General features: G+C 50.1%; 1 protein-coding gene across 2 annotated transcripts in view; it reads left to right on the forward strand.

Moving 5' to 3' along the window:
- Positions 1-26,866, forward strand: part of ASIC2 (acid sensing ion channel subunit 2) — a 995,375-nt gene that overhangs the window by 896,901 nt on the left and 71,608 nt on the right. For both annotated transcript variants that reach the window (XM_070560848.1, XM_070560847.1), the window contains exon 2: positions 5,732-5,882. In XM_070560848.1, coding sequence (XP_070416949.1) covers positions 5,732-5,882 — 151 coding nt within the window. The remainder of the gene's footprint in view (positions 1-5,731; positions 5,883-26,866) is intronic.

Raw genomic sequence — 26,866 nt, forward strand, 5'->3', positions numbered from 1 at the left:
TTTCAAAGCGGGTTGTACTCATCGAGCATCTCCCTCTCCTACGGAACTCCATGGCCCCAGTAATCTCCTTGGCTGCCCTGGGCTTCCAGCAGCATGGTTAACATTATTAGGAAACAAGCAACAGTGGCACATAGTGGTTTTCATCCCCTTTTACTACTTCAGGATGAGCTTGGTATTGTGGGGGCATAAGCAGAGAGGATGGGAACCCTCCACCCACCCAGTCTTTAATCCATCTATGACCCCACCCCCTTAACCCAAATAACTACTCTTTCTTCGGCTGAAAGGGGGAAACTAGGAACTTCCTGCTAGTATGGATTCATAACTAGCAAAGATGTCTATTATGTAATCTTCCAAACAAATCCACTCTCTTCTCTCAGTGAGGCCCTGCAGCACACAGCAAGATTACCTTGCCCAATTACAGATGAGGGAACTGGAACTGGGAACAGGAAATGCTGTGTTGAGGGCCACGGACTAGACAAGCAATGAGCGAGCTGCCTTGATCCCATCCCGTCTGGCTCAAAATCCCACTGTTCATTCCTTGTACCTTCTTTGGTGGTGAGGCCTTGCCATGAGTCCCAGCTCTACTGCCTACCCCTTCGGCAGCCTCAGTCTCTTCAACTGTAAAATGGGCATTTGATAATAAGATGCCTCCCCATCAGGGTAGTAGGGATAGTTGGGACCATAATTAGCAAAGAGATAACACCTATGAAAATGCCCGGCAGAACAGAGTAGAGGCTGAAGAATTGCTAGTTTCCTTCCCTCCAACTTTATGCGGCCACGGAGAAAGTTGAAGCTGTATGTAGACAGTCTCTAAACTGTGATGCACCATGCAAACGTTAGCAATGGTCATGGGAGGGTCATGGGGCCCATTTTACATCAGAATCCCCCCATCGGTCCTGGAGACCAAGCTTTGAAATGTGCCCCTTGAATTCTTACAAACCGATCCAACTAAAGGCAATTCTAGACTCTCCTCAACCCTGCAAATCCAGCCCTGCCATCCGTGATGGGGCTGTCAGCACTCACCGGGAGAGCAGAGAAATGCCTGGAAAAATGGCAGGTCTGAAGAAGCAGCGAGCTGGGCCCGACAGTTTGCACTTAAATAAATTGTATTTTCTGGCTGGGGTCGATAAGGCGTCAATTGGAAGTGTGTGTTGCACTTACATGTCATTATGCCCCAAAATGGGGAAGAAGAGCTGCATCTTGTCCCAAGTTTGTAGCAAAACTGTGCTGTGTGTAAATAGTTCTCAGGCTTTTGATGTTGAGCAGAGAGGAAAATAATCTTCTCGGAGAAGCGAGGCAGGAGCGGCGGGCTCAGGGGCGTGGGCAGGGAGGCAGGGCTCTGAGCCTCTTCTCCCACCCCCACAAAGGTAAACTGTCTTCCTTCCTGAAAGGATTAGTTCCTCTAATACCTTCATGGAGAAGCGTGCAAAAATGCTTAGATACAATTAAGCGGGAGGTTAAGAAGGCAACAGCAGAGAAAGGGGCGGGAAGGGGAGTTGGACAAGAGTTCAGCATGAGCTCCTGCCAGGCAGCCCAGCACCAAAGGGCGCCTCCTGGAGGTGGGCAAGGGGGTGGCAGGGAGCAGCACCTTGGAGCCATTCATTCATTCATTCATTCGTGCAACAAAACAGACCCCATCCCTGCCCTCTCGGAACTTACAGTTTGGTGGAAGACGTGTCCAATAATCACACGAATGACGCTCGAGTTACACACTTTGATCTACACTGTAAAGGAATCATACAGGGGTGTGAGGTTGCAAATAAGAGGCCCCAGTGTGAATGGAGGCTGGGAGCAGGGGCCAGGGGTGGTCAAGCAAGACTCTGAGGAAGTAGTATGTAAGCTGAGGCCTGATCACGAGTTGGCCAGGCATAGGGTGCAGAGAGAACATTCTAGGCAGAAGGAACGGGATGTGGAAAGGCCCTGCGGCGGGAAGAGCTTGACGCACGTTCCAGTGTGTTTGAAGCAGGTGAGAGAAGAGAGGAAGGGAGACGAGGTGGAACCATGCCGGGCCCGGTGAGGATCTGGAGCTTTATTCCAAATGGGCCAGGAAGCTGCAGAAAGGTATTAGGCCTGTTTATGGTGGTCCTGACTTGGCAAAGAGCTTGGCCTTCTCTCAGACATGGCTGCAGTCCCCCTCCAGCTCCCTGCCCCACCACTCTGCTTGTCACCACCCCCGACCACCCTCTGATCTGCATCAGTGCACACCTGGCAAGTGTCTGCCCTTCCCCAGCACCCACCCTCAGGGGGAGGGGGCAGGAAAGACGGGATTGACACTGAGGGCACCTGCAGGAGCACCACCTGGGCCTAGAATGAGTACTAGGTCTGGCAAGGCGGTCATTGAGGATGGGGAGCGTGTCTCCATCACTCCCACCTCAAGGACCTGTCTGCTCCTGCCTCTATAGGGAAGACTTCAGTGGTGCCAGCCTGGGGGCTGGCACAGAGCAAGCCCTCAGTCAATGACCAGCTGAAGGCAGCAATCCCTTAGATCCTCCGTCTCCTCTTGTAAGTGGGGAAACTGAGGGAGGCTGGTATAAAGGCAGGAACAGGCTGAACTAGGAGTCATTGTCCCAGATGGACACTTCCTTGCTGTGTAGCCTTGGGCGAGTCACCTCCTCACTCCTGGGTCTCCATTCCCTTACCTGTAAGTCAGGTGGGTGGACGAGATGATCTCTAAGACCGTTCCAGTTCTCGCATCTCATCATCATCCTCGGAAGCTCAGGGAGGATCCATACCTTTATCAACGCCACGCAGCATGTTGGTGGCAGGGCTGGGCTCATAGCTGACTCCAGGAGTAGACACCACATTCTAACCCCAGCCCAATATTCTGAAGTTCAAGTACCAAATGGTGGGGAGGAAGGAGGTGGAATTTGCAATAATCTGATACTAAGCTGAAATGTTCTTTTACTCACAAATATCTTCATATAGATAGGCAAATTAATATTATCAGCAATTTTGGAGACAAGATAGTGTGTCTACAAAGAAAAGCTCTCTTGGAGCACCTCAGAAGTCATTCCAGAGGTGTTCAGCCCTTTGCGATGGATGTGCTAACTATAAAATGCTCTTATCTGTTCATTACAGTGGTCCCCGAGAGCATCACTCTAGGGGACAAGTTCGTTAGCCAAGCTCAGTTGCTATATACAATAGTGATGAAAAAGCTCGCTTCTTTGAAAAATCGCGTTCCAGCTGTCCTCACCCACCACGAAGCTGGGAAAGTAGGCCTTGGCTGCCCTGAAATAGTGCAGCTGGCCAGGGACTCAGAGCCATGTTGGACAGTGGAGAAAAATGTGGAGCCTGGTGTTTTACTGGCCCTTCCTACAGGTCGTGAAGGCAGGTAGTAGGGCTTGTACTTCTTTGCAATCCCCATAATCCTTGCACATAGTAGGAGCACATGCATATGAATATTGATTGGCTGATGGAAAAAGCAAGGTAGAGAGGGACAGCGTATGCTTGGAAATGTCCCAGTGACAAAAACACAGGACAGCACATCCAGAAAGAGCAGATGTGTTAGAACCATACAGACATGGATTTGAATCCCAGCTTCTCTACTTAATAGCTGTGTGACCTTAGGTAAGTCCCTTAATCTCTCTGGGCCTTGGTTTTCTGCTCGGCATAATGGAAGCAGCAATACCCATGGTCACAGGATGCAAGGGTGAAATGAGGTAGTGCAGGTAAGCCTCTGGCACTGTCCCTGACTCGTGGTAGAGGTCCCTCTCCCTTCTTTCCATCCAGCCATCAAGATCTGCATGGGAAATGCAGCCTCCGGGCTCAGCCCCACCATCTGCCTGCCCCTGCACTGAAGGATAGGAAAGCAGAGAGCTTCCTTGTAGCCTCTGTGCTGTAGGAGGGGACCACACAGTGGGGCACCGTCAGGGCAGCGACCTGGTCCCAAATCCCGGAGGCTGCAGGAATCCAGCACACCTAGCCTGGCTCCCTCCCAGCCAATTCTGCCAGATGTAATTTGGCTTCAGCTCAAGGTTCCAAAGCAGTTATGTAATCATGATAGCCCATAGCATTTGTAGAAAGCTTTTATCGTTTTCAAAGCACTTTTGCATATTTTACCTCAGTTGATCCCCTCAATAACCTTGAGAGGTAGCGAAGGCAAGGACTAGAACCCCCATCCTACAGATGGGGACATTGAGGCCTGGAGCGTTTATTTGGTTCACACAACTAGTAAGTGGCAACATCAAACTTGGACCGAGATCTCTGCATCCCTCGACCTGGGCTCCTCCCACAGCATCACACAACATCTTTGTAATCACGCTTTCATCAAGCAAAAGTGGCCTGAGCGCCTACTGTGTGCCAGGCAATGTCCTAAACAGTGGGATTCAGAGACGAAAGGCAGAGTCAAGTTCAGGAGAGATGCAGGCCCAGCTGTTCAGAGCCATGTGATGGCTGCCGTGGTGAAGGGGAGTGGTGAGGAGGGGCGTAACCCAGCTTGATCCTGGGGCTCGGGGAGGCTTCCTGGAGGAGGAGTTGCATCAATCCAGTCTTGGAAAACAACTAGAGGGTGCCCAGGCAGGGAGCTAGAGGGTGCCCAGGCAGAAAGAGGAATGAAAGGAGCTTTAGGCAGCAGAAGCAGCAAAGAGAAAGCCATAAGTGTGTGAACAGCAGGGTACATCTAGGGTGCTGCAAGTTGTTTGATCTGGCTCCACCCACGCGCTCACTCACTCATTCACTCATTCATTCATTTGACATACATTTCTGGAGCACTCCCATGTGCCAGGCACTGTGCTTGCCACTAGGGATGGGTGCATCAGTGAACAAGCAGAGGTAGTCCCTGAACCCGCAGAACTTACCTTCTAGCGGATTCCTGTGGACTCAGATGGGAAGCAGTAGGATGCAGTAGGCAGAGGGCATCATAGAAGGCTGCTCTGGAGGGCCTGGGTGTTAACCTTAGGGAACTGAGCATTGGGGGCGGGGTAGGGAGCTGATGGATATTAAGCACAGGATTAAGAAGACTGGGTTGGCATTTCAGAAAGAGTGAGCCACAGTTAACTTAGAGGATGGGCTGGGAAGGTTGTCTGGAATCCGGGAGCCCAGTTAGGAAACTTCAGCAGCCCAGGCAAGAAAGAATTGGGTCCTAAGTTGCGGCAGAGGACACAAGGCACAATGCAAGACGGATGTAGAGACAGTATTGACAGGCCTCGCTGGTTAATTGGACATGGTGGTGAGGAGGAGGAAGAGTGGACAGCCACTCTGAGGATCTGGCTTGAGCCCCTTGGCAGGTGGCAATGCTGTTCCTGGGGTAGGTGTGGGAGAGCCACTCAGGGAGGCAGGGAGCCTAAAGATTTGTTCCCACCCGGACATGCTGAGCATCGGAGCATGTGGGTCCCCCGAGGTCATGCTTATCAGGCAGTGGGATCTGTGTGTCTGGAGCTCAAAACAGAGCTGGGGCCTGGAGGTGCAGGTTGCAGGGTCAAGGGCTTATAGACGATGATTGACACTTGGAAGTAGACAAGACCACCCAGGGGAAGTGTACAGAGACAGAAGAGAACAGATCCCATTGCAAGTAACCCCAAAGTGTGTCCAGATTTGTTCTTTGATGCCAGAATCCCACTTGGCAGAAGTCAGACCATTAGCCAGGGTGAGGAATCGTTGGTCCCCAAAAGGGGTTGATTGTGATGGGCTATGAGGACTCCGGCCCGCTGTGGGATTTCTGGGGTCTCACCAATCTCTGGAGCCCAGCCTGAAGTCACCCATATGCTTCTCTCCCTCTCTCTTCTCTCCTCAGGTGTTTACAAAATATGGGAAGTGTTACATGTTTAACTCAGGCGAGGACGGCAAACCTCTGCTCACCACAGTTAAGGGGGGGACAGGCAACGGGCTGGAGATCATGCTGGACATTCAGCAGGATGAGTACCTGCCCATCTGGGGAGAGACAGGTGAGCCGGGCACAGGGATGGGGCGGCGGGCGATGGCGGATGGGTGTAGGACTCTGAAAGGCTGGTTTGCCTAGGGAGGGCTGTCTCGGCCCACCCTATGTAGGGCTGCTCTCCATCACAGGGTTGGTGACATGCTGGTGAACGGTAAGCGTGTCCCAGGCATGGACTGCAATGCCCTTGGTTTCCTCGGATTGGACTAGGTGGGAGAGGGCAGATGATGGGAACAACGGAGAGGGAAGGCAGGTGGGGTGATGGAGGAGTTGGGGAGGAAGCATGGAGGAAGGTTTGAATTAAAAGGAATGGCTGGGCAGGTGGGTGGCTTGATTTCAGAAGAAGAAGGGATGGACCAGCCCCTTCCTCTCCCAGCCATCCGGAACATCCCAACCCAGCTCAGGGGCCCAATGGAAAGAAGAGCAGGCTCCTCCTCCTGGAGGAAGGGGGAAGGCCGTGGAGTGTGAGAAAACCAAAGGGCACTGACTCGGGGGCCTGGCGCCATGCCTGCATGAGCCCCTGGGGCCTGTGCGTACGTGCCCCAAAGCTGATTTCATGCGTTCATTTATTCACTTATTCATTCAGCAAACGATTCATTAGCCATTTATACTATCTCAGGCTTTGTAGCAAAGTGAGGACATAAAGGTGAAAAAGACTGAATCCTTGATCACAGCCTAGAGGAGGAGACACATGATTACAGTCCAGCGTGACATCAGTGTCGCCAATGCTGTGGAGGGATGGTGGTCTCCTCCTGGGGGGTAGGTAGGGCGGGAGTTCAGGGCAAGCATCATGGTGCATAGGGTATTTGACAAGGGTCTTGAGATTACCCTGGATTATACAGGCGGGTCCTCATAAGAGGGGTGTTGGAAGGGCAGACAGGGGAGAAGGTCATGTGATGACGGAAGCAGAGGTGGGAGTGAAGGTTAGGGATGCGGCAGCCTCAAGAATTTTACCAGGTAGAGAAAGTAAAGAGATGCCCAAGACTGGGACCATGGATGCTAAGGAGACCCAAAGAAAGATTAATGCCATAGTCAGGGCATAACGGGGAGGAGAGGGGAGGGAGGTCAAGAGATGGGCCTTGGAAATGGCCACAAGGTAGGGTGGAGGGGAGAGAATATTCCAGCAGGAAGGAGGCCCTGGGCCCTGAGGCTGGAGCTGAGGAGGGGGTGGAGGCCAAGCAGCCCAGCCCCCACTTCTCGCAGCCCCAACCCTGTGATTCCTGCCGCCGTTCCCCCCAATGCTGAGGTCTGGCCCTCACCATGTCCAAGCCTTCCGGGCTTCTGAGGGCTGCAAGGGCTTCTGCCCCAGGGGTGACTGACTGCAAGCTCGAGCTCTCCCCCCACCACCCGGCTCTCCCTTGCTCCTGGCGTCTCTGGCTTGGGCACCCTGCTGGGGAGAGCTGAGCGTGGCCACTCGCCTCATGCTACAGTGAGTCCTCTTGATGCTGCAACAGAAAAGCGAAATGGCCACCACACGCGTCCTTCCAGCCCTCTGACAGCTCGCCTCAGGCTCCAGGCCCTCCAAACCCTGCCGACCGCTTGCCAGGGGACACTTAGTTTGTCCCATCCACTTTTCTAAATTCACTGCCCCTCCCCTCCAGCCCCAGATGCAAATAGATGAAGATCTATGTTAGTGCCAAGTTCTGACATCCTTGAGAGCTGGCCAACACAGCCTGGCGTTCCAGAACATTCCTGAGGCCAGCCTGTGTCCAGTGACCATGGGGGCCTATATACAACCCTGGATCCTGGGGGGTGGGTCTTGGTCCCCAAAGAGAAGCTCTGCCTTATGGACAAGAGAACATATTTGCTTATTAAACCGCTGGTGGAAAAGGAGAGAAATGAGGAAATAAAAGTGAGTCCTGGAGACCCATGGCCAGACTGGAAGTTAGTTATGCCTTTCCATGGTTATGTTGGATTTCCCACCCTGTTACCTTGATTCAGGAGTGAAAGAACGTGTATAGACACACACACACATTCACATACCACACTCACGCTCATATCGCCAGGCACCTCCATCACAGACGTCTTCACACAGCAGGGTCTGGCCTTGGGTCTGAACGCTGGCCGCTGATAGAATGGGCTCCAACCACAGGGCCTCCCCCAGGAAATTCTTGCTCCTGAAGCCATGGATGGTCAGAGCAGGAAAGAATGTCTGAGATCATCTATTCCTCCCTGCGGAGGGAGAACCGAGGCCAGGCAGGAGGCCATAATGTACTGGAAGTCATGCAGTGAATTCCTGGCCACGCTGTACTGACCAAGCTCCTTGACCTCCAGTCAGCCCTAGTGGACCGCGAGCTGTACCAATTCAGGACAAATCTGTAATCGTGATTAAGGACCTTCGGTGCCTAACACCATGCAGGGCATTGTCAGGGATGCCGAAGACACAAGACAAAGACCTGCCTTTCCAGAGCTTATCACCTCGTGGGGACACAGGAGAACTCCAGCCCGAAGCTTGAGCTCTCCCCGGGGGCCAGACCAGCACCGTTCACTAAACCATTTCCTCTGAGTTTGGGGAGCTGGGGAGACAGGCTGTGTGAAGGAGGAGGGGGTTAAAGTAGGCACAGGGGCCAGAAGAAGCTGCTTAGAGAAGACACTCATCGGTGCTGTCCTATAGAACTTTCTGCAGCAATGGAAATGTTCTCTATCTGCGTGGTCCAATACGGTAGCCACAAGCGAGCATTTGAAATTTGGCCAGTGAGAATGAGGAACTGAATTTTTAATGTCATTTCATTTTTATTAATTTAAATTGACGCAGGAGGCTAGTGGTGACCATATTGGAGAGCAGAGCTTCAGCCTGTGCTGGTTGGCTTTTTGGGTTTTTGCGTTGGCAGCCACCTCCCACATTCCTCCGGGGCCATAATATTCCTCATTCCTTGCCTTCCCCTCACTACAGCCTTGAGTGATAGGGAGGGCTCCTTACCCCCATTTGCCAGGGAAGGAGGCTGAGGTTAAGGTGACTTCACCCAGGCCACCCAACCAGGCCTCCTGAATCATTATATCCAGGCTTCCTCCACTGACCTTTCTTCAGGCTGAGAAGTCAGAGCAATAGCGCCTCTTGGGGACTCTGATCACCTCAAAGCTGCTGCTTCCTGGATCGGTGGTGGGTGAGCCTCATGTGGGTGGGAGTGAGGATGCTGAAGGTTGAGAGGTGGGTTCTGGCAGGTGAGGGACGCTTGTCCATGAGGCCACCTGAGGAGGCATGGCCACATCTTTCTGCTTAGTCATTGCTCCCAAGGACTGTGGGCACAGCCAGCGTAACCCCACCATGGTCCTCAGGGGGGAGGCAGTCTTCTGGATCTGGCAAGCTGCATGGCCCCGTAGATGCCATCTTTCTTCCTTGGCATTCTTACCTCTTCCCAATCCCCACAGAAAGGAACCCAACTCCTTATAGGAGATATTCGGGTGATGATAGAGAAGAAAGGAATTGAAATATGGCTGTTGAGGGAGTGGCCACAGACAGCTTGATGACAGGGGCAGCGTGGTAGGACAGGAAAGTGGCATTATAGAGTCAGACCCAAGACCAAATGCCCCATTCTTCCTTTGCTAGCATGGGACTGAGAACAAGTAAATGAGCCTCAGTTTCCTCATCTGTAAAATAGAGATCAAGAAAACAAATAAAACCCATCAACTTTATAAGGTGGCTGAAGGGATCAAATGAGAGCTCTCTGTGAACTGTAGACAGCGAAGGATGATGATGATGACCAGTAGATGGGGGGATAGTCAAACTATCCCAGAGGCAGAGAATATTCCAGATATCCCATACCTATACCGGGGGTCCTGAGGCACCTCAACATCTGGAAGTCTCGTTCCACTCAAAGCAGAATCTGATCCATTCTTGCCTTGCCTCGTGGGCAGCTGCATCCCTCAGAAATATAAAGAAGAGGGAACCACTCCTCTGGGTGTAATTCTGACTCACAGGACCTTTGGCACCAATGAGTGACTTAGGAAGAGGCACCCCCTTTGGGTGGACCCAGCCCTATGGGCTCTTGCTTAGAGAGTACATGGTGACATTAAAAATGTTCAAAACTGTCCTTTCCTCTGGGCTGACAATGCCCCACACCAGGATGCCATCTTGGTCAAACATCCTTGCACAGCACACCCTGGAAATATGTCATTTTTAAAAGGGTAATCTCAGTCCCACGTGGACCCCAAAATGGGCCCTGTGGAATGTCGGGAGTTTGGGATATTACGTGTAACAGGAATAGAAAGGATCTGAGAGCCCTGGTTAGACAAAGTTGAACACATTACTCACCACAGGAACTCTTTAAGATGCTGCATCGTGAATCTCCGAGATAGGAATATTGCACGCAGCATTATTTCCCAAATGCCTTTGACCATGGAAACCTGCTTTTTCATGGAGGAGCCTACAAAATAGAGAAGGGACAGAAAAGCCATCCTAGACTATAGAAGTGCAGATTTCACGGCCGGTGTTTTCTAAAGGAAATTAAATTGAAGGCAGGTGGGAGGTTGTTAAAAATGAAACTCTGTGTAGATGCCTCTGAGTAACTTCAAAGATAAAAGGAAGAGGCAGTGGGTTATCTAGGTTGCACATGAGAGAAACTGGATTCAAACAAGCTTAGGCATAAAAGGAATTGTGTCGTCCTTAGAATCTGAGGCAAGTTTCAACAAGCAAACAGCAGGAGGGCAAGGATGCAGCGTCAGAAAGAACTGGAACCAAGGGCTCCTGCCCCTAGGGTCTCTCGCCCCTTCTCGCCTCTCCTCTCTCTCTGAATTGCTTTCATTCTCTCTCACTAGAGACGAGCTTTTTCCACACATTTTTTTTTTCACACATGGCTCCCAATAGTTTTATACTTCACACATCCTACCACCAGCAAGAGACTGTTCTGACTCTCTCACTGATCTCCTAATAATAAAAAAAAAAAATAGAGAAGGGAATCATTAGTCCAGCTCAATCAAGTGCCCACCCCTGGACGCATCAGTGACCAGGGGAGTGAGTTCATGGAGGGGCTTGAGAGCCCTGAGGAGGCCCGGTGGGGGCAGCTGGGGAAGGAGTTCCTAAGAGGTGGTCCCGTGAATGGCCGTGCTGAGGGAGGTGGGGCTGAGGTTGAGGGTTGGGGTTGGTTACCTCGGAGCAACCCAGAATCAGTGTACGGGGAGCTCTCCAAGGAACTCAGATTCTGAACGGATGGGTTAGAAGTTGGAAAGACCATAAATAGGGCCCTCCCTTTCTCATCTGCCTGTAGCCCTCATTCATCGTGATGCAAAACATACTTTTCTATCAAACACAATCTGCCTAGATTTCCCCAAATCCTAGTATTATAGAAAAATGAATTTGATGTTATGTTTTTGAGCAAAGGAATTATTCTGAGAGCCTGTGCTATAATAGAGGTAAATATCTGGCCCCTTATTTTCCCCTCCAGCCTCATCACCTCCCCCTGACCCGTCGTTCGCTTGGCTCGAGCCGCTCTGGCATAGCTAGTTCACCTGTTTCCCTGTGACTTCTTGGACACCCCAGGAATGCTCTTACTCTGGGCATCTGCATTCTCCATTCCTTCTGCCTCGATTTCTCTTTGCTCAGATATCCACATGGCTAATTCCTCACCTCTGGCAAGTCTCTGCTCACATATCACCTTCTCAATGAGGCCTACCCTGACTGCCCTATTTAAAATTGCACCCCAGCCCACCCCTCATCCCTCTATATCTTCTCGGCTTGTCCTTTTCTCCATGATGTGTGTCACCTTCCAGTATACCTTATCATTTACTTATTTATTTTTTGCTGTCTATTCTCTTCCACTGAAACACATGCACCAGGCAGTCAGCGATCTTGAACTGTCTGGCTCACTGATATATCCCAGGGCAATAAATATTTGTAGATATATTTGTTGAGAGAGAAAAAAAATTGCTGTAATTGTGCACACTGATGGGGCCAGGGTGAGGGAGAAACTAACCTTAATGAGTAGCTGCTAAGTCTCACGGACATTTTATCCCATGAATCCCCCAGTTGCCCTGCTATGAAAGTGTTATAATCCCCATTGAAAAGTAAAGAAACTAGGGCCCAGAGAGGTTGAGTAAGCTTACCTGGGACACACACCTCGTCGAGCAGTTGAACCAAGCTGAAAACCCACTGACGACCCCAAAAGCGTTGCTCCTTCCACTACGTTCGTTTAATGTTCACACTGTGGTTGTAAAAGCACCGCCGTGAAAATAGCTCAGGAAAAAAAGCCTCGAGTGACATCTCTGGCGAGAGAATGGCATCTAATGATAGGCTGTTGTAGTTCTTTTCTATTTTTTCCTCTTTTTATTTTCAAAAGCAGAATCCTTGTATTGAACAAAAGCATTAGCACAGCCCCGATATAAATATATAACAGATAAAAGGAGAGCTGTTCTGCTTCAACTGGAGATGGCAACCCCAGTTTGCTTTCGCCTTGCCCACTGTGGCCAATCCTGGGACATTTCCTGAGGAACCCTAGGGCTCCAAGGAACCCAATTTGAAAACTATTGGATGGGAGGCTGATGTTATTGGGATGAAAACAGCGTCAGGTGGTTCTGTGGCTGTGTACATCCCAGAGACCAACTGTGAGCATCTCTCCCCCTTCTCCTGGGATGGCACCACAGGCTCGTGACATGTCGGCAGAGCTCCAGAGCCTCGCGGAAGGTGACAGTCTAGACTTCTCATTGAACATGGTGGATTTTGGTCATAAGTGTTTACAGAGGCTCCCTGCTCAAACCCCACTTAAATGGCAATTAAGGATTTTTTTAAGTATAAACCTAGATATCCTCCCCAGCCCAAAGCAACCGGCAAATCTCTCTCCTCAGCCCAGCGGAAGCTACGATTGAAACAGACAGGCTCTGGGCTTGGGGGAACCAGGCAGAGCTGAGGGCTTGGGTGTGGGCTGTGCAGTAAACAGAGAGAGGAGGTGAAATTCTGCTTACTGAGTAGTGAGCCCCCCAGCCAGGCAAATCCGCCCCACCCACCCCAAACAGAAGCCTGGGGGAATCCCTTCCTGGAGACACAGACAAGCATGAGAGAAAAGATTCACAGAGAATGAGCCAGGAGTCCCCAAACCAGATGGCCTAGTTACATCACCCCAGAGTGAAGTCCCTCGGTGGGTCCTCCCACACACGGGAATGACTGGGTGGCCTTGAAGTACCTCTTAACGATACGTGGACAGCCAAAAAGCTGGACATTTGAAGGAAGCCGCTAACAGCAAAGGAACCAAAGCCAACCAAACAGAAAGGAAACTTTGAGGAAATAGAGATAATGGTTAATGGCACGAGCTCTAGAGGCACACTAGAGCCTGGGTTCAAATCCTGGCTAAACAACATACAAGCTGTGTGACCTTGGGCAAGTTACTTAACCTCTCTGAGCCTCAGTTCCATTACCTCTAAAATGAGATTATCTACTCTGCAAGGTTTTTAGGAAGACTGAAATGAGTTAATATTTGTGAAGCGCTTGACTAATAAATTAGAAAGCGCCTGAATAATATTAGGCACTATGTAAGTGTTTGATAAATAAAAAATAACTTCAGGGAGCAGAAGGAAACATCAAACCACTTTAATTAAAATTCTCAAGAGATAAGAGTTGATGCTGCATCCATAAACACAAGCTATTAATATAGAATGCTATTAAAAAGTCACATTCAAAGAAAAGCTAAAAAAAAACGCTTGGAAATTAAAAATATGATTGTAAACATTTTTTTTAAAAAAAAAGCATAGAAGGATTGGAATTGAGGAAATCTGAAAAGTAAAACAAGAGACAAACAGATGAAAAAATGGGTGAGGGAAAAAAACATGAAAATGAGAAAGTAAATGTAGGAAGTCCAACATCCTACTACTAGGAGTTCCAGAATAACAAAACCGAGAGGGTGGAGAAGAGGAGTTTGCCAAAGAAATAATATAAGAAAAATTCCCAACTGAAGCACGTGATTTTCCATATGGAAAGACTTCCCCAGGTCCCGTCGGCAAGAAGTGGCAAACGACCAGACCGAGATGCATCCTTGTGAAATTCAGACTAAGAGAGAGAAAGAGAAAATCTTGAAAGTTTCTGGAGAGAAAAGACAAGTCGCATACCCAGGATCTAGAATCAGAAAGGCCTGGGGCTTCTCAACAGAAGCAGCCAAAGCCGGAAGGCAAGGGCACGGGGCCTTTAAATTCCTGGGCAGCGCGGGGGATCTTTCTTTTCTAAGATAGGATTCTACTACACCCAGCAACCTACAATGAAGGGTGAGGGCAGAATTCGGATGCAAAAAGTGTGTCTCCCAGGCAGACGTTTTCAGGAAGCTACTGGAGGATGCCAGAATAAACCAAGAAAGAAGATGGCGTAAGATTCTGGAAATAGGGCATCTGGCCTGAAGAGAAGTCCCAGAGTGTGGAAGAAGACAAGAACAGGACGACAGTTGAGAACGAGTCCTAGAGAGCAGTCAGTTCAGACTGGAGCGGGAAGATGGAGAGTCCAGAGGGATGGTCCTTGCAATCTGGCTGACTGGACTGAGAGGCATTTTACAGCCCTGCCATAGAGTCTGCCTTTCCTTTTCTCATTTTTCTATATAATAAATATGTATTTCAGTGAGAACATTTGAGTTCCACTCTCTTAGCTAATTTCAATTCTACACTACAGTGTTATCAACTATAGTCATCATGTCACGCCTTAGATCCTCAGGCCTTATTCATCTTATAGCTGAAAGTTTATATGCTTTTATCAACTTTCCCTGTTCCCCCCACCTCCAGCCTCTGAAAAACACTTTTCTAATCTCTGTTTCTATAAATTTGACTTTTTTTTTTCTTTTTGGCATGTCTGTGATAGGTGCCTGGCAAACCAAACAAACCATCACCAACAAGAAAATAGTTTCACAAGCAAGGGATCAAAAATAGTTTATGGGCAGAGGATATGAACAGACATTTTTCCAAAGAAGATATACAGATGGCCAATAAACACATGAAAAGACGTTCAACATCACTAATCACCAGGAAAATGCAAATGAAAACTACGCTAAGATACCACCTTACACCTGTTAAAATGGCTATAATCACTAAGACTAAAAATAACAAATGTTGGAGAGGGTGTGGAGAAAAAGGAACCCTCACACACTGCTGGTGGGAATGAACTGGTGCAGCCACTATGGAAAACAGTATGGAGATTCCTCAAAAAACTAAAAATAGAGCTACCCTATGACCCAGCCATCCCACTACTGGGTATCTACCCAAACAACTTGAAATCAACAATCCAAAGTAACATATGCACCCCTATGTTCACTGCAGCACTGTTCACAATAGCCAAGACATGGAAACAATCCAAGAGCCCATCAGCAGATGATTGGACAAAGAAGATGTGGTATATATATACAATGGAATACTACTCAGCCATAAAAAAAGATAAATTCATCCCATTTACAACAACACGGAAGGACCTGGAGGGAATTATGCTAAGCAAAATAAGCCGGACTGAGAAAGGCAGGCACCAGATGATTGCACTCATATGTGGAATATAAACAAACACATGGACAAAGAAAACAGCTCAGTAGTTACCAGAAGGGGGGTGGGAGGTGGGCACAGGGGGTGAAGCAGAGCACTTTTGTGGTGACAGACAAGAAATAATTTACAACTGAAATTCACATTGATGTAAACTATTATGAACTCAATAAAAACAATTAGTCCTATCAATATTTATTTTAAAACATTTTATACTCCAATGCTGGGGTATGGGCAACATTTACTGACTTCACCAAAATATCATATAACCATATAGAAGAAGGAGAGGCAAGCAAATATGGCTGACACTTCACATAAGCCCACATCCTCATCTGCCGTGGTAGGAATTCAGTAAAATAATATCTAAAACTTTTAAAAGCCAAGAAATAACTGTCAAGCAGTTGACGTTCACAAAAATATGAAAGTAAGAACTAGAAGAAACAGCTAAAACAGTTGAGAGTAGTTGCCCCTGAGGAATGGGACTCGGGGTGGGGAGAGGGGGAGCAGGCGGCTGCTATGTTTCATTAGAAGCCGGACAGTACCATTTGGTTTTTAAATTATGTACATATATTGCTTTGGTATCAAGAATACCACTTTTCCCGGCCCCCATCACAAACGGGACATAGCAAGAGTGGATGTGGATGGTTGCTATGGTTTCTCCAACATCTCTGCTCCCAGGAAAAACTCTTGTCATGATGCCTGGTCCTGAGGACCCCCCCCAGAAGGAGAGGCCCAGGCTCTGGCCTGAATTCTGAGAGTCTGGAGCACAGAGACATGCAGCAGCCGGCTGGGATCCTGAACTCACTCAGAGGGGGCCTTTGCGAGGGATGGGGCGGTCTGCACAGGTGCCAAGGAATCTGGAGAAGTGATGCCATAAGTCAGAAGCACCGTTGGCAGCAGGCATCCATGAAGCAGCCAGAGGCAGGCTGACTTTTGTCATTCTCAGAAGACCTGCTCAATGCACGTGCTAAGTGCTGTGCGGACAATGCTGTGTGCTCTAGTGAAAACGCCCAGCCAGGCAGGCAAGTGTCTGAGGGAACATCTAGGAAGTGGATGAAACAGCCCCACCCTCGGAGCTCCAGTCCTATTCGATAAACTGCCAAGAGCACCTACTACGTGCCAGGTGTTTACAGATGCAGATGAAAGGCCCAATCTGGGTTTGTAAAGAGTTCACAATCTAGGGAATATCTTCAAGCTTCCTTTTATGTAGTAGATGGAAATTCATTGATCCAACAGTTCTCACATAAAGTGCCTAAGGAGGGCCAAGCATCTGCAGGCTGGGCAGGGCACGCGTAAGCAAAAAATGTCACCGAGTGCTATGATAGATAGAGGATGGATGGAGCATAAAGGAGGGATTAATCTGTTCTGGAAGGGAGGGAGAGGGTATCTCAGGATACCCTTCAGAAAGGAGGTGACCTTTGGTCCTCGCCGCAGGCCTGTTTGCCAGGTGGCTGGGCAGTGTGTGGGAGTTAGAGAGGATGTGGGTCATGGGGAGGTGAGATCCTAAGCAGGGGGACAGGAATCAGGAGCAAAGGCCAGGAGCAGCCCGGAGTCTCCTGGGGTAGCTGGATCTAAGGATGAGGCCTGGGGCTGGAGAGATAGGCCACATCACCACAGGCCTGGTGTGTTCTGCTAACGCATAGATGTTCTCCTGGGAGTCCTGCCACCCAAAGTGTGGTCCTTCCACCAGCAGCATCAGCATCCCCTGGAAGCTTGTCAGAAATGCTGAATCTCAGGCCCCACCCCAAGTCTGCGTTGTAACAGGTTCCCCAGGTGATTCAGAAGCTCGGATGTGGACCACTGTTTCCCACCCTTTGGAAGTATGAGGATGCCTTTTCAACATCCACATATGTCTCAGACATCACCCCCACCTGAACGCTGCCACGCTTTTTACATTCATTGATTGAGAAAATATTCAATAACGAAAAGTGGCTATGAATTCAGTCGTGCTTTGAATGATTTTGAATCTTTAATCACATCACCACCATTATACGTGATCAGTTCAGCAACCTGGTCGTACCTAGCTTCCGCCGCCAATGTGTGTAAACAGAATCTTTATAAATAGAATCTTAATCATCCACCACTTCTCCTATAATTTTGCAGACATGGCACTTCCTGGTGGCTTTTCAAGAGTGGGTCTCCTGCAGGCAGGTCGCCACCCGGACTCAGCCTTCTTAGCAAGTAATTTATAATCTCTGTGCCTGAATGCACGAGGGAAACATTTTTTAAAGAATCCTTGGAATAAATCTTTTTGTAATGAGACTAGCCCCGACCCCACACACAGTGCCTTCGCTAATGCAGGAGTGTAAGTGCAGCCACTCTTCTCTGTTCTATCACCAAGACCCAGCATTCACTACCTTCTTCCCCCATGTAGGCACCTCACTCTACAGTATATAGGGTGCTTCGCCCGCATTCTATCCTCTGGTCCTCTACACTCTTGTGATGTAGACAGGGCAGTTCTAATCATTTAACAGGTGAACCCTTTAACAAATGTGAGAAGCAAGTCTCCGAGACGCTGAGGGACTTTCCCATGATCTCATGAACTAGGATTTGAATCCACATCTTCGTATTGGCCCTTGGTTCTTTCCACTAAGAGCTAGTGTTCCTTAAAAATGAAAAAAGAAAAAGAAATGAGGCAAAAAGGCTGCTGTGGGTAACAGCCGGTTCGATGAAGGGTAATGTGTTTTTGTTGTAGCATGTTTTAGCTCCTTCAAAATGCTTACCTGCTTTGAGGCTCTGCAGGAGGGGGCAGGGTTTCTAGGCTTTACCAAACTTTTGTAGCCGCTTGACAACACCTCCTGGGTCACAAGCTGTTGCTGAGAACACTGCTGCCTCACGCTGCCCCCTGAACAGACATAATTGCAGCCGTGCAACCTGGGGACACGATGCTGATTTTCCATCCTGTGGGAGCCCACTCACCTCAGAATGTCATGTGTGACCAACCAAGCACGAGCATGCCCATCTCTGTGCTGGGTTCCGATTTTCCCAGCCAGACATGCTGCTCAACTGGGCCTGCCTGACAGGGGAGGAGCGGAGAGGGAGGACCAGACATGCATTGGCCGATTTTAGCCAGGCAGCCATGCGTGGATTCTCTGTGCTATCTTTAGAAAAATCAGTGTCTTCTGATTTGATGTGAGTGCTGAGCAGCCGCATCTATTTAAAAAAAAAGTCTATTTCTCAGGAAATTCAAATAAGATACAGTGAGGTTAGGAGACTTGTGGATGATCCCCAACTCGTAGAATTTTAGAGCTAAAAGTAACCTGAGAGACCAGCTCCCCTTTGTTTTAACAGAGGAAACTTCGGCTCAGAGAGGCAATATAACTTGTCTGAGGTCCCACAGCTATTAAGTGGTCAAACTCAGGTCTCCGTGGTTTCAGAGCCCGTGCTTTTCTTGCTACGCTTCCCTGCTCCTCTTCCCAGGGCTCCGCCTTGGGCCTCGTTGGAATTGTGACATGACTTTCTCTGTGCAAGCCAGGAGAGCAAGATGGCGCCTCCAGTTGACCACCCCAACAGCGTTTGGCAGGCCCTTTCCACCAGAGCTCTCAAGGGCTAGGGCTGGGACCTTAGTCCCTCTCATTGTCACTGTCACACACTCTGTAAGCCTCCCCTGGACTCTGAGATGAGAGGACGCTGGCTGCTAAACCCACTGTAAATTAAACTGTTCTGCCCCCTCCCCCACTGCCCAGCACGGCACCTTATTGGCTTGTCATCTGGGACCATCGCCTCTTCCAGCCAACTGACAAAGAGCAGAGGGAGGTCAGGAGTCAAGGACCCGGTTCCTGGGCTCCGTCAGGCTGCCGCTTGCCATGTAACCATTGGCCACTCTTCTCTGTGGGTCTCACCCATGGAGTTCTCTCACCTGAAAAATGAAAAGTTGGTTGAATTAAAGAAATGTCAAGGGATCTCCTAGCTCCAAAAGTCTAGGCAACCATGAAGCATCAATACTGGCATGTCCTTTCCTTTTTCTGAGCTTTGATTTCTTGGTCTTTAAAATGGATATAACATTAAAAGTAAAATATAATAAAATGGGGATCTTGACACCTGTCTCAGGATGGCTGGGAGGATCCAGTAAGATGAAGTCTGTGGAAACCCCAAAGCTCAGACACACGCCAATGTTGTTGTTTGCCGTGTCCTGTGGGGGATTCAAAGCTGAGTGACTCAGGGTCTTGGCCTAAAAGTTCCCAAAGGACTGCTACCCAATGGAGAATGTGACAGTGACACTAGAAAGGCACAAAGTATTTGAGCAAGACCACAGGTTGGAGGGCAAAGAGCAGGGCCTTGGAGATTGGCAGCCAGGGTTTGATGCTGGGTGTGTTTGGTGTGGCTAGGGCAAGCTGACCTCTCTGAGCCTTGGTTTACTCATCTGCAAAATGAGGGCGCTAATACTAAGGTGACTTTGAGGGGTGACTGTGAGGAGTGATGAAAGGAGCACCTGGCCCCTGACCACATCCCTGCTGCTCTTGAAACAGGCCAAGTGCATACCTGTCCCAGGGCTTTTGCACCTCCTGTTCCCTCTGCCAGAATGCTTCCGTGGGTCATCCCATGGCCCACTTACTCCCTTTATTCGGGTCACGACACAAATGCTGTCACTCTGAAAAGCCCTGCCCTAATTCCCAGCTAAAAGAGTCACCCTGCTCTGCCCCATCCTGTCATGCTACCCTCTTCCCAGCTGCACTTATCCTTCCCAAGCTTACCGCCGCTGGCCTGATGCTGCACGGGTCCCCATTTGTTGTCTGTCCTTCTACCAGAACGTGAGATCCGTGAGGACAGATGCTCTGTGTGGCTTGCCGCTAGGGCCCTGGTCCTTGACCTGTGGCACATGTCCACAGTAGGCATTCAGTCCATCACTGTCCAATGAATGAGGGGACCAAGGTGGAATGGGCTGAGCACCCAGCTCCATGTCTGGCCCTCAGGAAGGTCAGTCCTTCCTTTGCTTCTGTGAACTCCAAAGCAGCATTTCAGGGAATATGAGCAGTGTTCCCACATTTCAGAGTTTCTTTCTCTCTCTCCTTCTCTCCCTCCCTGTCTCTCTGACTTTCTTTCTCACACACACATGCACACTCACTTTTCAGTCCCCAGGGAATGGCAGGGCCATGTCACAGCATCTAGTGAGCAGTGGCAGCCAGGGAAGCCACAGTGGGGGCGGGGTGTCCCAGCGGATTGATGGGCCCAGCCCCTCCCCCACCTAGCTGAAACATAGACCTGGACTCCAGGCCTTTCCTCCCGATCATGGGAAACAGTGAGGCCCAAAGGACGGTTCTTGTCTCAATAAACAGTCCCTGATGGTTATGCCACTGTGATTTCACGGGCAGCAGAGACCCTGAGGATGGCAGTCACACAAGACTATAATATCCGCTGAGTCCCTTCAAGGGGGTATCACAGGCAGTCTTTGCTGCCCCTGCCCAGCCCCCATGAGTTCTGGCCTTAAGTCCCTACTCAGCTGCCTACTAGTGTATTACTTACCACCCACCTCCTTGAGACTGTGGCAGAGGGTCCTGAGCTGGCTCAGCAGGCCTCATGTGGACCCAGCTTGGCCACAAAATCACTGTGAGACGCCGACAAATGTGCCACTGTCTCAGCATCTCTGTCTCCCTTGTAAAACCAGGGGGGTGGGATTCTGGGAATCTCAGGTCAGCTGTGCTGTTTTGTTCACTTCAGCAAGCATTTACTGAGCACCTACTGCATGTAGGCATTATGCATATAAACATAAATAAAACATGGACCCTGTCCCGAAGAGGTCGCTCCATCTTAGTGGAGAGAGAGTTACAACCAGGTGTGGAAATGGTAAGTTTGCAAAGTTGGGGTGCCCATGGGAGGGAGGGCTTCCAGGAGCTGGTGACAGTGATGCTGGGTAGGGGCCAACCTGATGGAAGGGGAGAGAGGAAGGATTAGTCCAGGTGCAGGGAGTGGCATGAGGAAAGAGGAGTGTGAAACCACGCTGATCCAGCTGGATTTCGTAGAAAGCCAGACACTGAATTAACAATGCTGATAGCACTACAAATCAGTGAGCTTTTCTTAAGCACCAGGCTCTGTGCTAAGGGCTTTGTATGCAACGTCAATAGCCCTGTGAAGAAGGATTCATTATAATGTGCGAATCCATTCTGCAGATTTTGTAGAAAAATGAGGCTCCAAGAGAGTGAATAACTTGCCAAAGGTCCCAGAGCTGGACTCCACCTTGCCCTGCCTGACCCCAGAGACCCAGGTATTTAACCAACTGTCCTAGGCTCTCTCTGCTTCTGACCTGCCAGGTGGCAGAGCCTGGGTTTCCACCTCTCTCAGAACACCCAGCTCACCTCTTTGGGAGAGGGGGACCCTGTCTCTGGGTGCAAGCCTTGCCCACCCTGGCCCCACCCAGTGTGTGAGGTGAGTCCCAGGAGCTCCATACGCCATGCAGGGCCCTTGGCTGTCCTGGGGGAGATGGGGAGAGGGTCCCGAGCCCCTCCCCACAGAAGTCGGGCCAGGCCAACGTCCCTCTACTAGCGAGGCCTCGGAAGCAAACACACACAGGGGTAAGTTCTTCTGAGGAAGTTAGCATGGAAACAAGAAGACGCTGGTGGTCACAGTATGCATGTTCAGATCCCTGAAAGGATGTCAAGTGAAAGAAGGAGTGGAGCTAGGAGCAGGGGGGAAACCTATAAGCAGGCTGTTTTCAACTCAATATAAGGATGAACTTTGGAAACCATGGGCTGCCCCTGCAGGTGGCGAGGTCTCCATCACTAAGAGTGCTCAAACACTATGACTGTCCTTCAGTGCGCGGTGCTAGAGGGGCCTCCTGCTGTCTCTCAGAGATGCCCTCTGGGGGCTCTGCCAATCAGGATCCAGGCAGGAAATCAACAGTACTCATGGGCTGGGTAACACAAGAAAAGATTAATGAAGGACTATTTACAAAGGTGTGGGCAAGGCTTAGGGAAGGCATGTGGGATGGTGCACAGCCTGGGCCTGGCAGCAGGGAGAGCCATTACCATGCCTAGGGGAGGCGGAAAAGAGCTGGTATCAGACCCCAGAGAGAGGGCAATATGGAGAGGACCCCCCAGCCCCCAACCTAGAGCCATGGCTTTCCAAGGAGACCTGCAGCTAACCACAGTGACCCAGCAAGTAGAGTTGAGAGACTGGATATCCATCTCCCCTCCGGTTTCCCACCTGGGCCCACCATTGGCTGAACCCAACGAGAAGCCAGAGGGCAAGGGAACCCATCCCTATAGTCTATAGGAGTGTAGCTCCCAGGGCAGGGGGCAGAGTGGAAGGACTGGCAGAAGCTGTTGTGCACTGGGACCTCCCCCCGCCATATGACTGGCATCCCTCCCCCACTCTCCTCTCGGTCTAGCTGTCCTAGCCACTGTGATAAAATCAGTTTCGTCCAACACAAGATTGCTTTGTATCAGCACATCCCTGCCTTAGCCTAGAAAATTCCTCTGGCTTTTCAGAGAAGCTTCCCTTCCTTCTCCTCTCCAGTGTTTATTTCCTTGGCATGTTTCCTGTGATTTGCAAAGATTAAGGATCTAAGCTTCTTTTATTGCGATGTACTTTCCCTGCCCCGTTATGCATTCTCCCCGTCGCTCCCTGTCTCCCCGCACGGAGCTCCCAAATCCTTCTGCAGATACAGAAAACACTCCTCAGGTAGACTTCACCTTGCGCTGCCATGGCCGTGCTCCTGAAAAGTGCTGGGAAATTCCAGATTCTGCAGCTTGAGCATGTTTCCCACCCTCCTCCTGATTCGACATTATCTTTCTTGTTAAGCTGTCTGGGTTTCAGCTTGGTCTCAATTAGCAAGGGCTCCTAACACCGTGTGTAAGAACTTCCCTCTCTCTGTGCTCTCTCTCTCTCCCTCTCCCTGGGGCTTTGAATCCTGTGTGGTGTTCGTGATGTATAAACAAATCCTTCACTGCACTAGGGGCCTGCGCTGTTTGAAGCAGTGCAGTGTTGAATCATTCAGTGGTGAGAGGACAATGAGGATGTGGACAATCCCGTCCAGCACCCATCTGGGTGATTGGCAGAACTGGCTTCCCAGCTGTGCGACTTGTGCAGTCACACAGACCCCGGTGCTCAGAAGGGCCACACTCTTGCTTTAATGCTCTGCTACTGCTGTCTTGAAATTCTTCATAGTTTTTTAATGAGGCCCCACGTTTTCATTTTGCACCGGGACCCGAAAATGGTATGGGTGGTCCCAGTTACTGTTATTCTTCTGTTGCTGCTGTTGCTGTTGCTTTGTGTGCAGCGCACCTGCATTTCAGTGGATGAGACCTCCTGAGTGGAGGAAGCTAGTTGCTGGGCAGCATGCACTGCGGGTGTTTCCTGGTGTCCAACCAGACCCTGGGCACACTCATAGCTGGTCCAAGGGTAGGGAACAGACTCGGCAGAGGACACTTCTTCACGCATTGACATCATTTGACAATCATTGAGCACTGTCCCAGGTACCGTGCTAGGGGCTTTGGGGATAAGACAATGAAGGGATATTCTCTTTCTCCAACCCCGACTCAGAACTCTCGACCTGTGAACCAGGGTGTCTGCTCACACAAAGTAAACCACACCCCTAGTGGAGTAGAAAGATTGCTGAATTGAAAGTCAGGAGACCTGGCTCTACCCACTGCTATACTCCTGACATGCTGTGTGACCTCGGGCAAGTTGCTTCCCCTTTCTGGACTAGATGTCTGCTTGCCCAAATGTGGTTGACTCCAGATAACCTATATCAGAATCCCCGGAAATGCAGATTCCTCGGCTCCAGCCTGGCATGACCGAATCGGAATTTCTAGGCTCTGGTCCACAGAATCATCGCCCGGAGCTCCCGGGGTGAGCTCAGTGTGCATTCAAGTTTGAGAACCTCTGAGGTACCTAGTCTGAGCCTTTGGCTCTAATGGTCCGTGTTGGATAACTCCAGCTCTTAATCAGGTCTTCATATTTGCACTGACAGCGTCAGGAAATGTGGGAGACTGAGAGTGGATGTGGGGCAGACACTGCAGGGGGCTGTGGTTCACTGTCAAACTGGAGAACAAGCCTGGAGGGAAGCCAAGGGCATTTCTAGGAAGGAAGAGAAACAAACTCTCCCTGGAGATGCTAGAGGAAGTGGTGCCTTGTGAAAAGCAGGGCCACAGAGGACATGGGGCCACAGTCGTGGGCTGGCCATGAAGGCGCCCAGTCCTGCTGCTCAGAACCCCGCCCAGTCACCCACCACCTCCAGACGAGAGACCCACAGGGGTACCTGCTTAGGAGAGCATGGTGGTGGCGTCCTCTCCTCCCCGCTGCTCTGAGAGGGCTGGGCACTGCTCACAGGTGACATTCTACAGCTACACTGCCCTGGCTGGACACCAGGTTGTCACTAACCACATGTGCCTATTTAAATGGAAGGTAAGGAATTAAATTTAAATTAAATTAAAAATAAATAAAGCAAGGAAAAAAAGATAAATATGTGGCGTGATGGATGTGCTAATTAATTCGGTGGGGGAAATCCTTCCACGGTGTATACATACATCAAATCATCATGTGGTGTGCTTTAAATACCTTACAGTCTTATTTGTCAATTATACTTCAGTGAAGCTGGTTGGGGGGATTAAGTAGTTAACTAATTAAAATCTCAGTTCCTCGGTTGCATTAGTCACCCTTCATGTGGCTAGTGGCTACCATATGATAGTACGGATTATAGAATGTTCCATCTTGGCAGAAAGTTCCACTGGACAGTGCTGGTTCCAAAGAGAACAGAAACATTATCCAGCACCTTCTTTCGCTCTTTGCATTCAGTCATTGATGTTTGTAGAGATATGACGCTACTTTAGGATTTTACTCTGCCCCCGTTCCTGCTGCTTCTGGAATAATCTCCCCTTCCGAATCCCACCCAGTCTGATCAGCCTCAGGCGGCTCTCCCTAATGCACGCACGCCTGGCCTCTCTGCTTTGCCTGTTACTCGCAGCATTTCTGACAGAAAGGCTTCATTTTTCATTTCTCCCCGTAAGCCACAGGACCCCTCCTTTGAGCCTGTCTTACTGGCTCCAAGGTTTCTTAAGCTCAGCTATGTAGCAGGCACGCAGCTTCAGCTAGCTCTGGAAAACAAGTGTTGGCATCTCTCCCGTTCTGCCCCGCAGCTCATGGAACATGCTTTCAGTTCATTCCAACACACACATCCTCGTAATCCCAACATCGCTCCCCGTTCACGCCTCTCCCCATCAGAGCCTGCTCTTCCGGCTCCCCGGCCTCTCCTCAGCCCCTCTTTTGGGCAGGCCTTAGGAACACAGCCACTAAAAGCTGACTGCTTCCCTTCTCCTCTGCCCATCAGACCCAAGGCCAGGCAGTGGGCTCTGGGATGAGTAGGGAGCACTCTCCTCTTGAGGCATTCACCACCTATGGGAGAGAGGTACACAAAACCACAGGCACAGAGGGACGTGTGGGCAGGCGTTTGGACGGAGTGATCTGGGTAGAGAGATCACAGAATGGTTGACTGCTGGATGGAAGGGGGATGTGTTCGTGGATGGCCCGGGATTCTCGCCTGCTCCATGAAGACACAGGATGGAAGGGCTCTCGGCCAAGGCTCTCTTTTGCCTGAACCCCGTGTCAGCCACTGACTGCTCATCTAGACTTTGAAAGCCCTGCCTATCCTTCCCTCGGGTCCCTGTCTACTACTAAACCTTTCTCTCCATGTACCCCCGACCTGGGAATTCTCATCCAGCTCCGGACCCCCTTCCTCCGCTTGGTCACTGGTCCCAGGCTGTCCATGGGTCCTGCCCATTCCCATGCTTGGCCCCAACCCTTCCTTCCTTGCCTTTCTCTTCTGTGCCAGCTTCAGTGTGTGTCCCCAGACTCTCCCAGGCTATGGCCCCAGTGCTGACACATCCCTCCCTCTCTGACCTCTGACCTCCATTTCTCCCCCCACCTCCATCTTCCTTCATTTCTGCATTTACCCATCTTCTCCCCATTTTCTGCTTTTAGGACACTCCTTGATTTAGACTCTAGGTTGGCCTTGCCAATCATAAGTGAGTGAGGTATGAGTCACAAATCTCTCATTTGTTCATTCAGCAGGGGTTCCCTAGGTATCTGCTATGTGCCTGGCCCTCGCAGGGACATTTGAGATCCATAGAGAAGGTCCAGAACTTGGCCTCAGGACGCTCCAGCTTGATGGAAGAGACCGTCAGATAAAGGTTTATTACATGGTGTGGCAGAGGCTTTATCAGGAATATGTGAAGAATACATCAGAGCAAGAGAAGGAGTTGCTTTGGGTGGGGCTGGGGTTGAATCTTCAGTGATGAGTAGGGAGATGGTGAGGTGGACAAGGTAGAAAGACGTTCCAGGCATACAGAGATGCATGTGCATCCATGCAGAGCAGGGACGAGTAACAACCAGTCTGGGCAGCCCTGGAGGGTTGGACCGCGTGGTGCCACGAAGCAGAGGGCTGCCCAGGGCAAGGCTGGAACAGGAGCAGGTTAAGGAGACTGGGCTTCTCATAAGCACAGGAGAGAGTGACACAGCTTTGCATTTTGGAAAGCTCGTTCTGCAGGCTATTTGGAAAGAGTAAGACAGAGAAGGAGCCCCAGCAAAGGCTGATACATCCCATAGGCGCACTCTCCAGCAATTTTGAACACC

Source organism: Equus przewalskii, chromosome 10 (assembly GCF_037783145.1).
Source record: "Equus przewalskii isolate Varuska chromosome 10, EquPr2, whole genome shotgun sequence".
In the NCBI taxonomy this organism is placed as follows: Eukaryota; Metazoa; Chordata; class Mammalia; order Perissodactyla; family Equidae; genus Equus; species Equus przewalskii.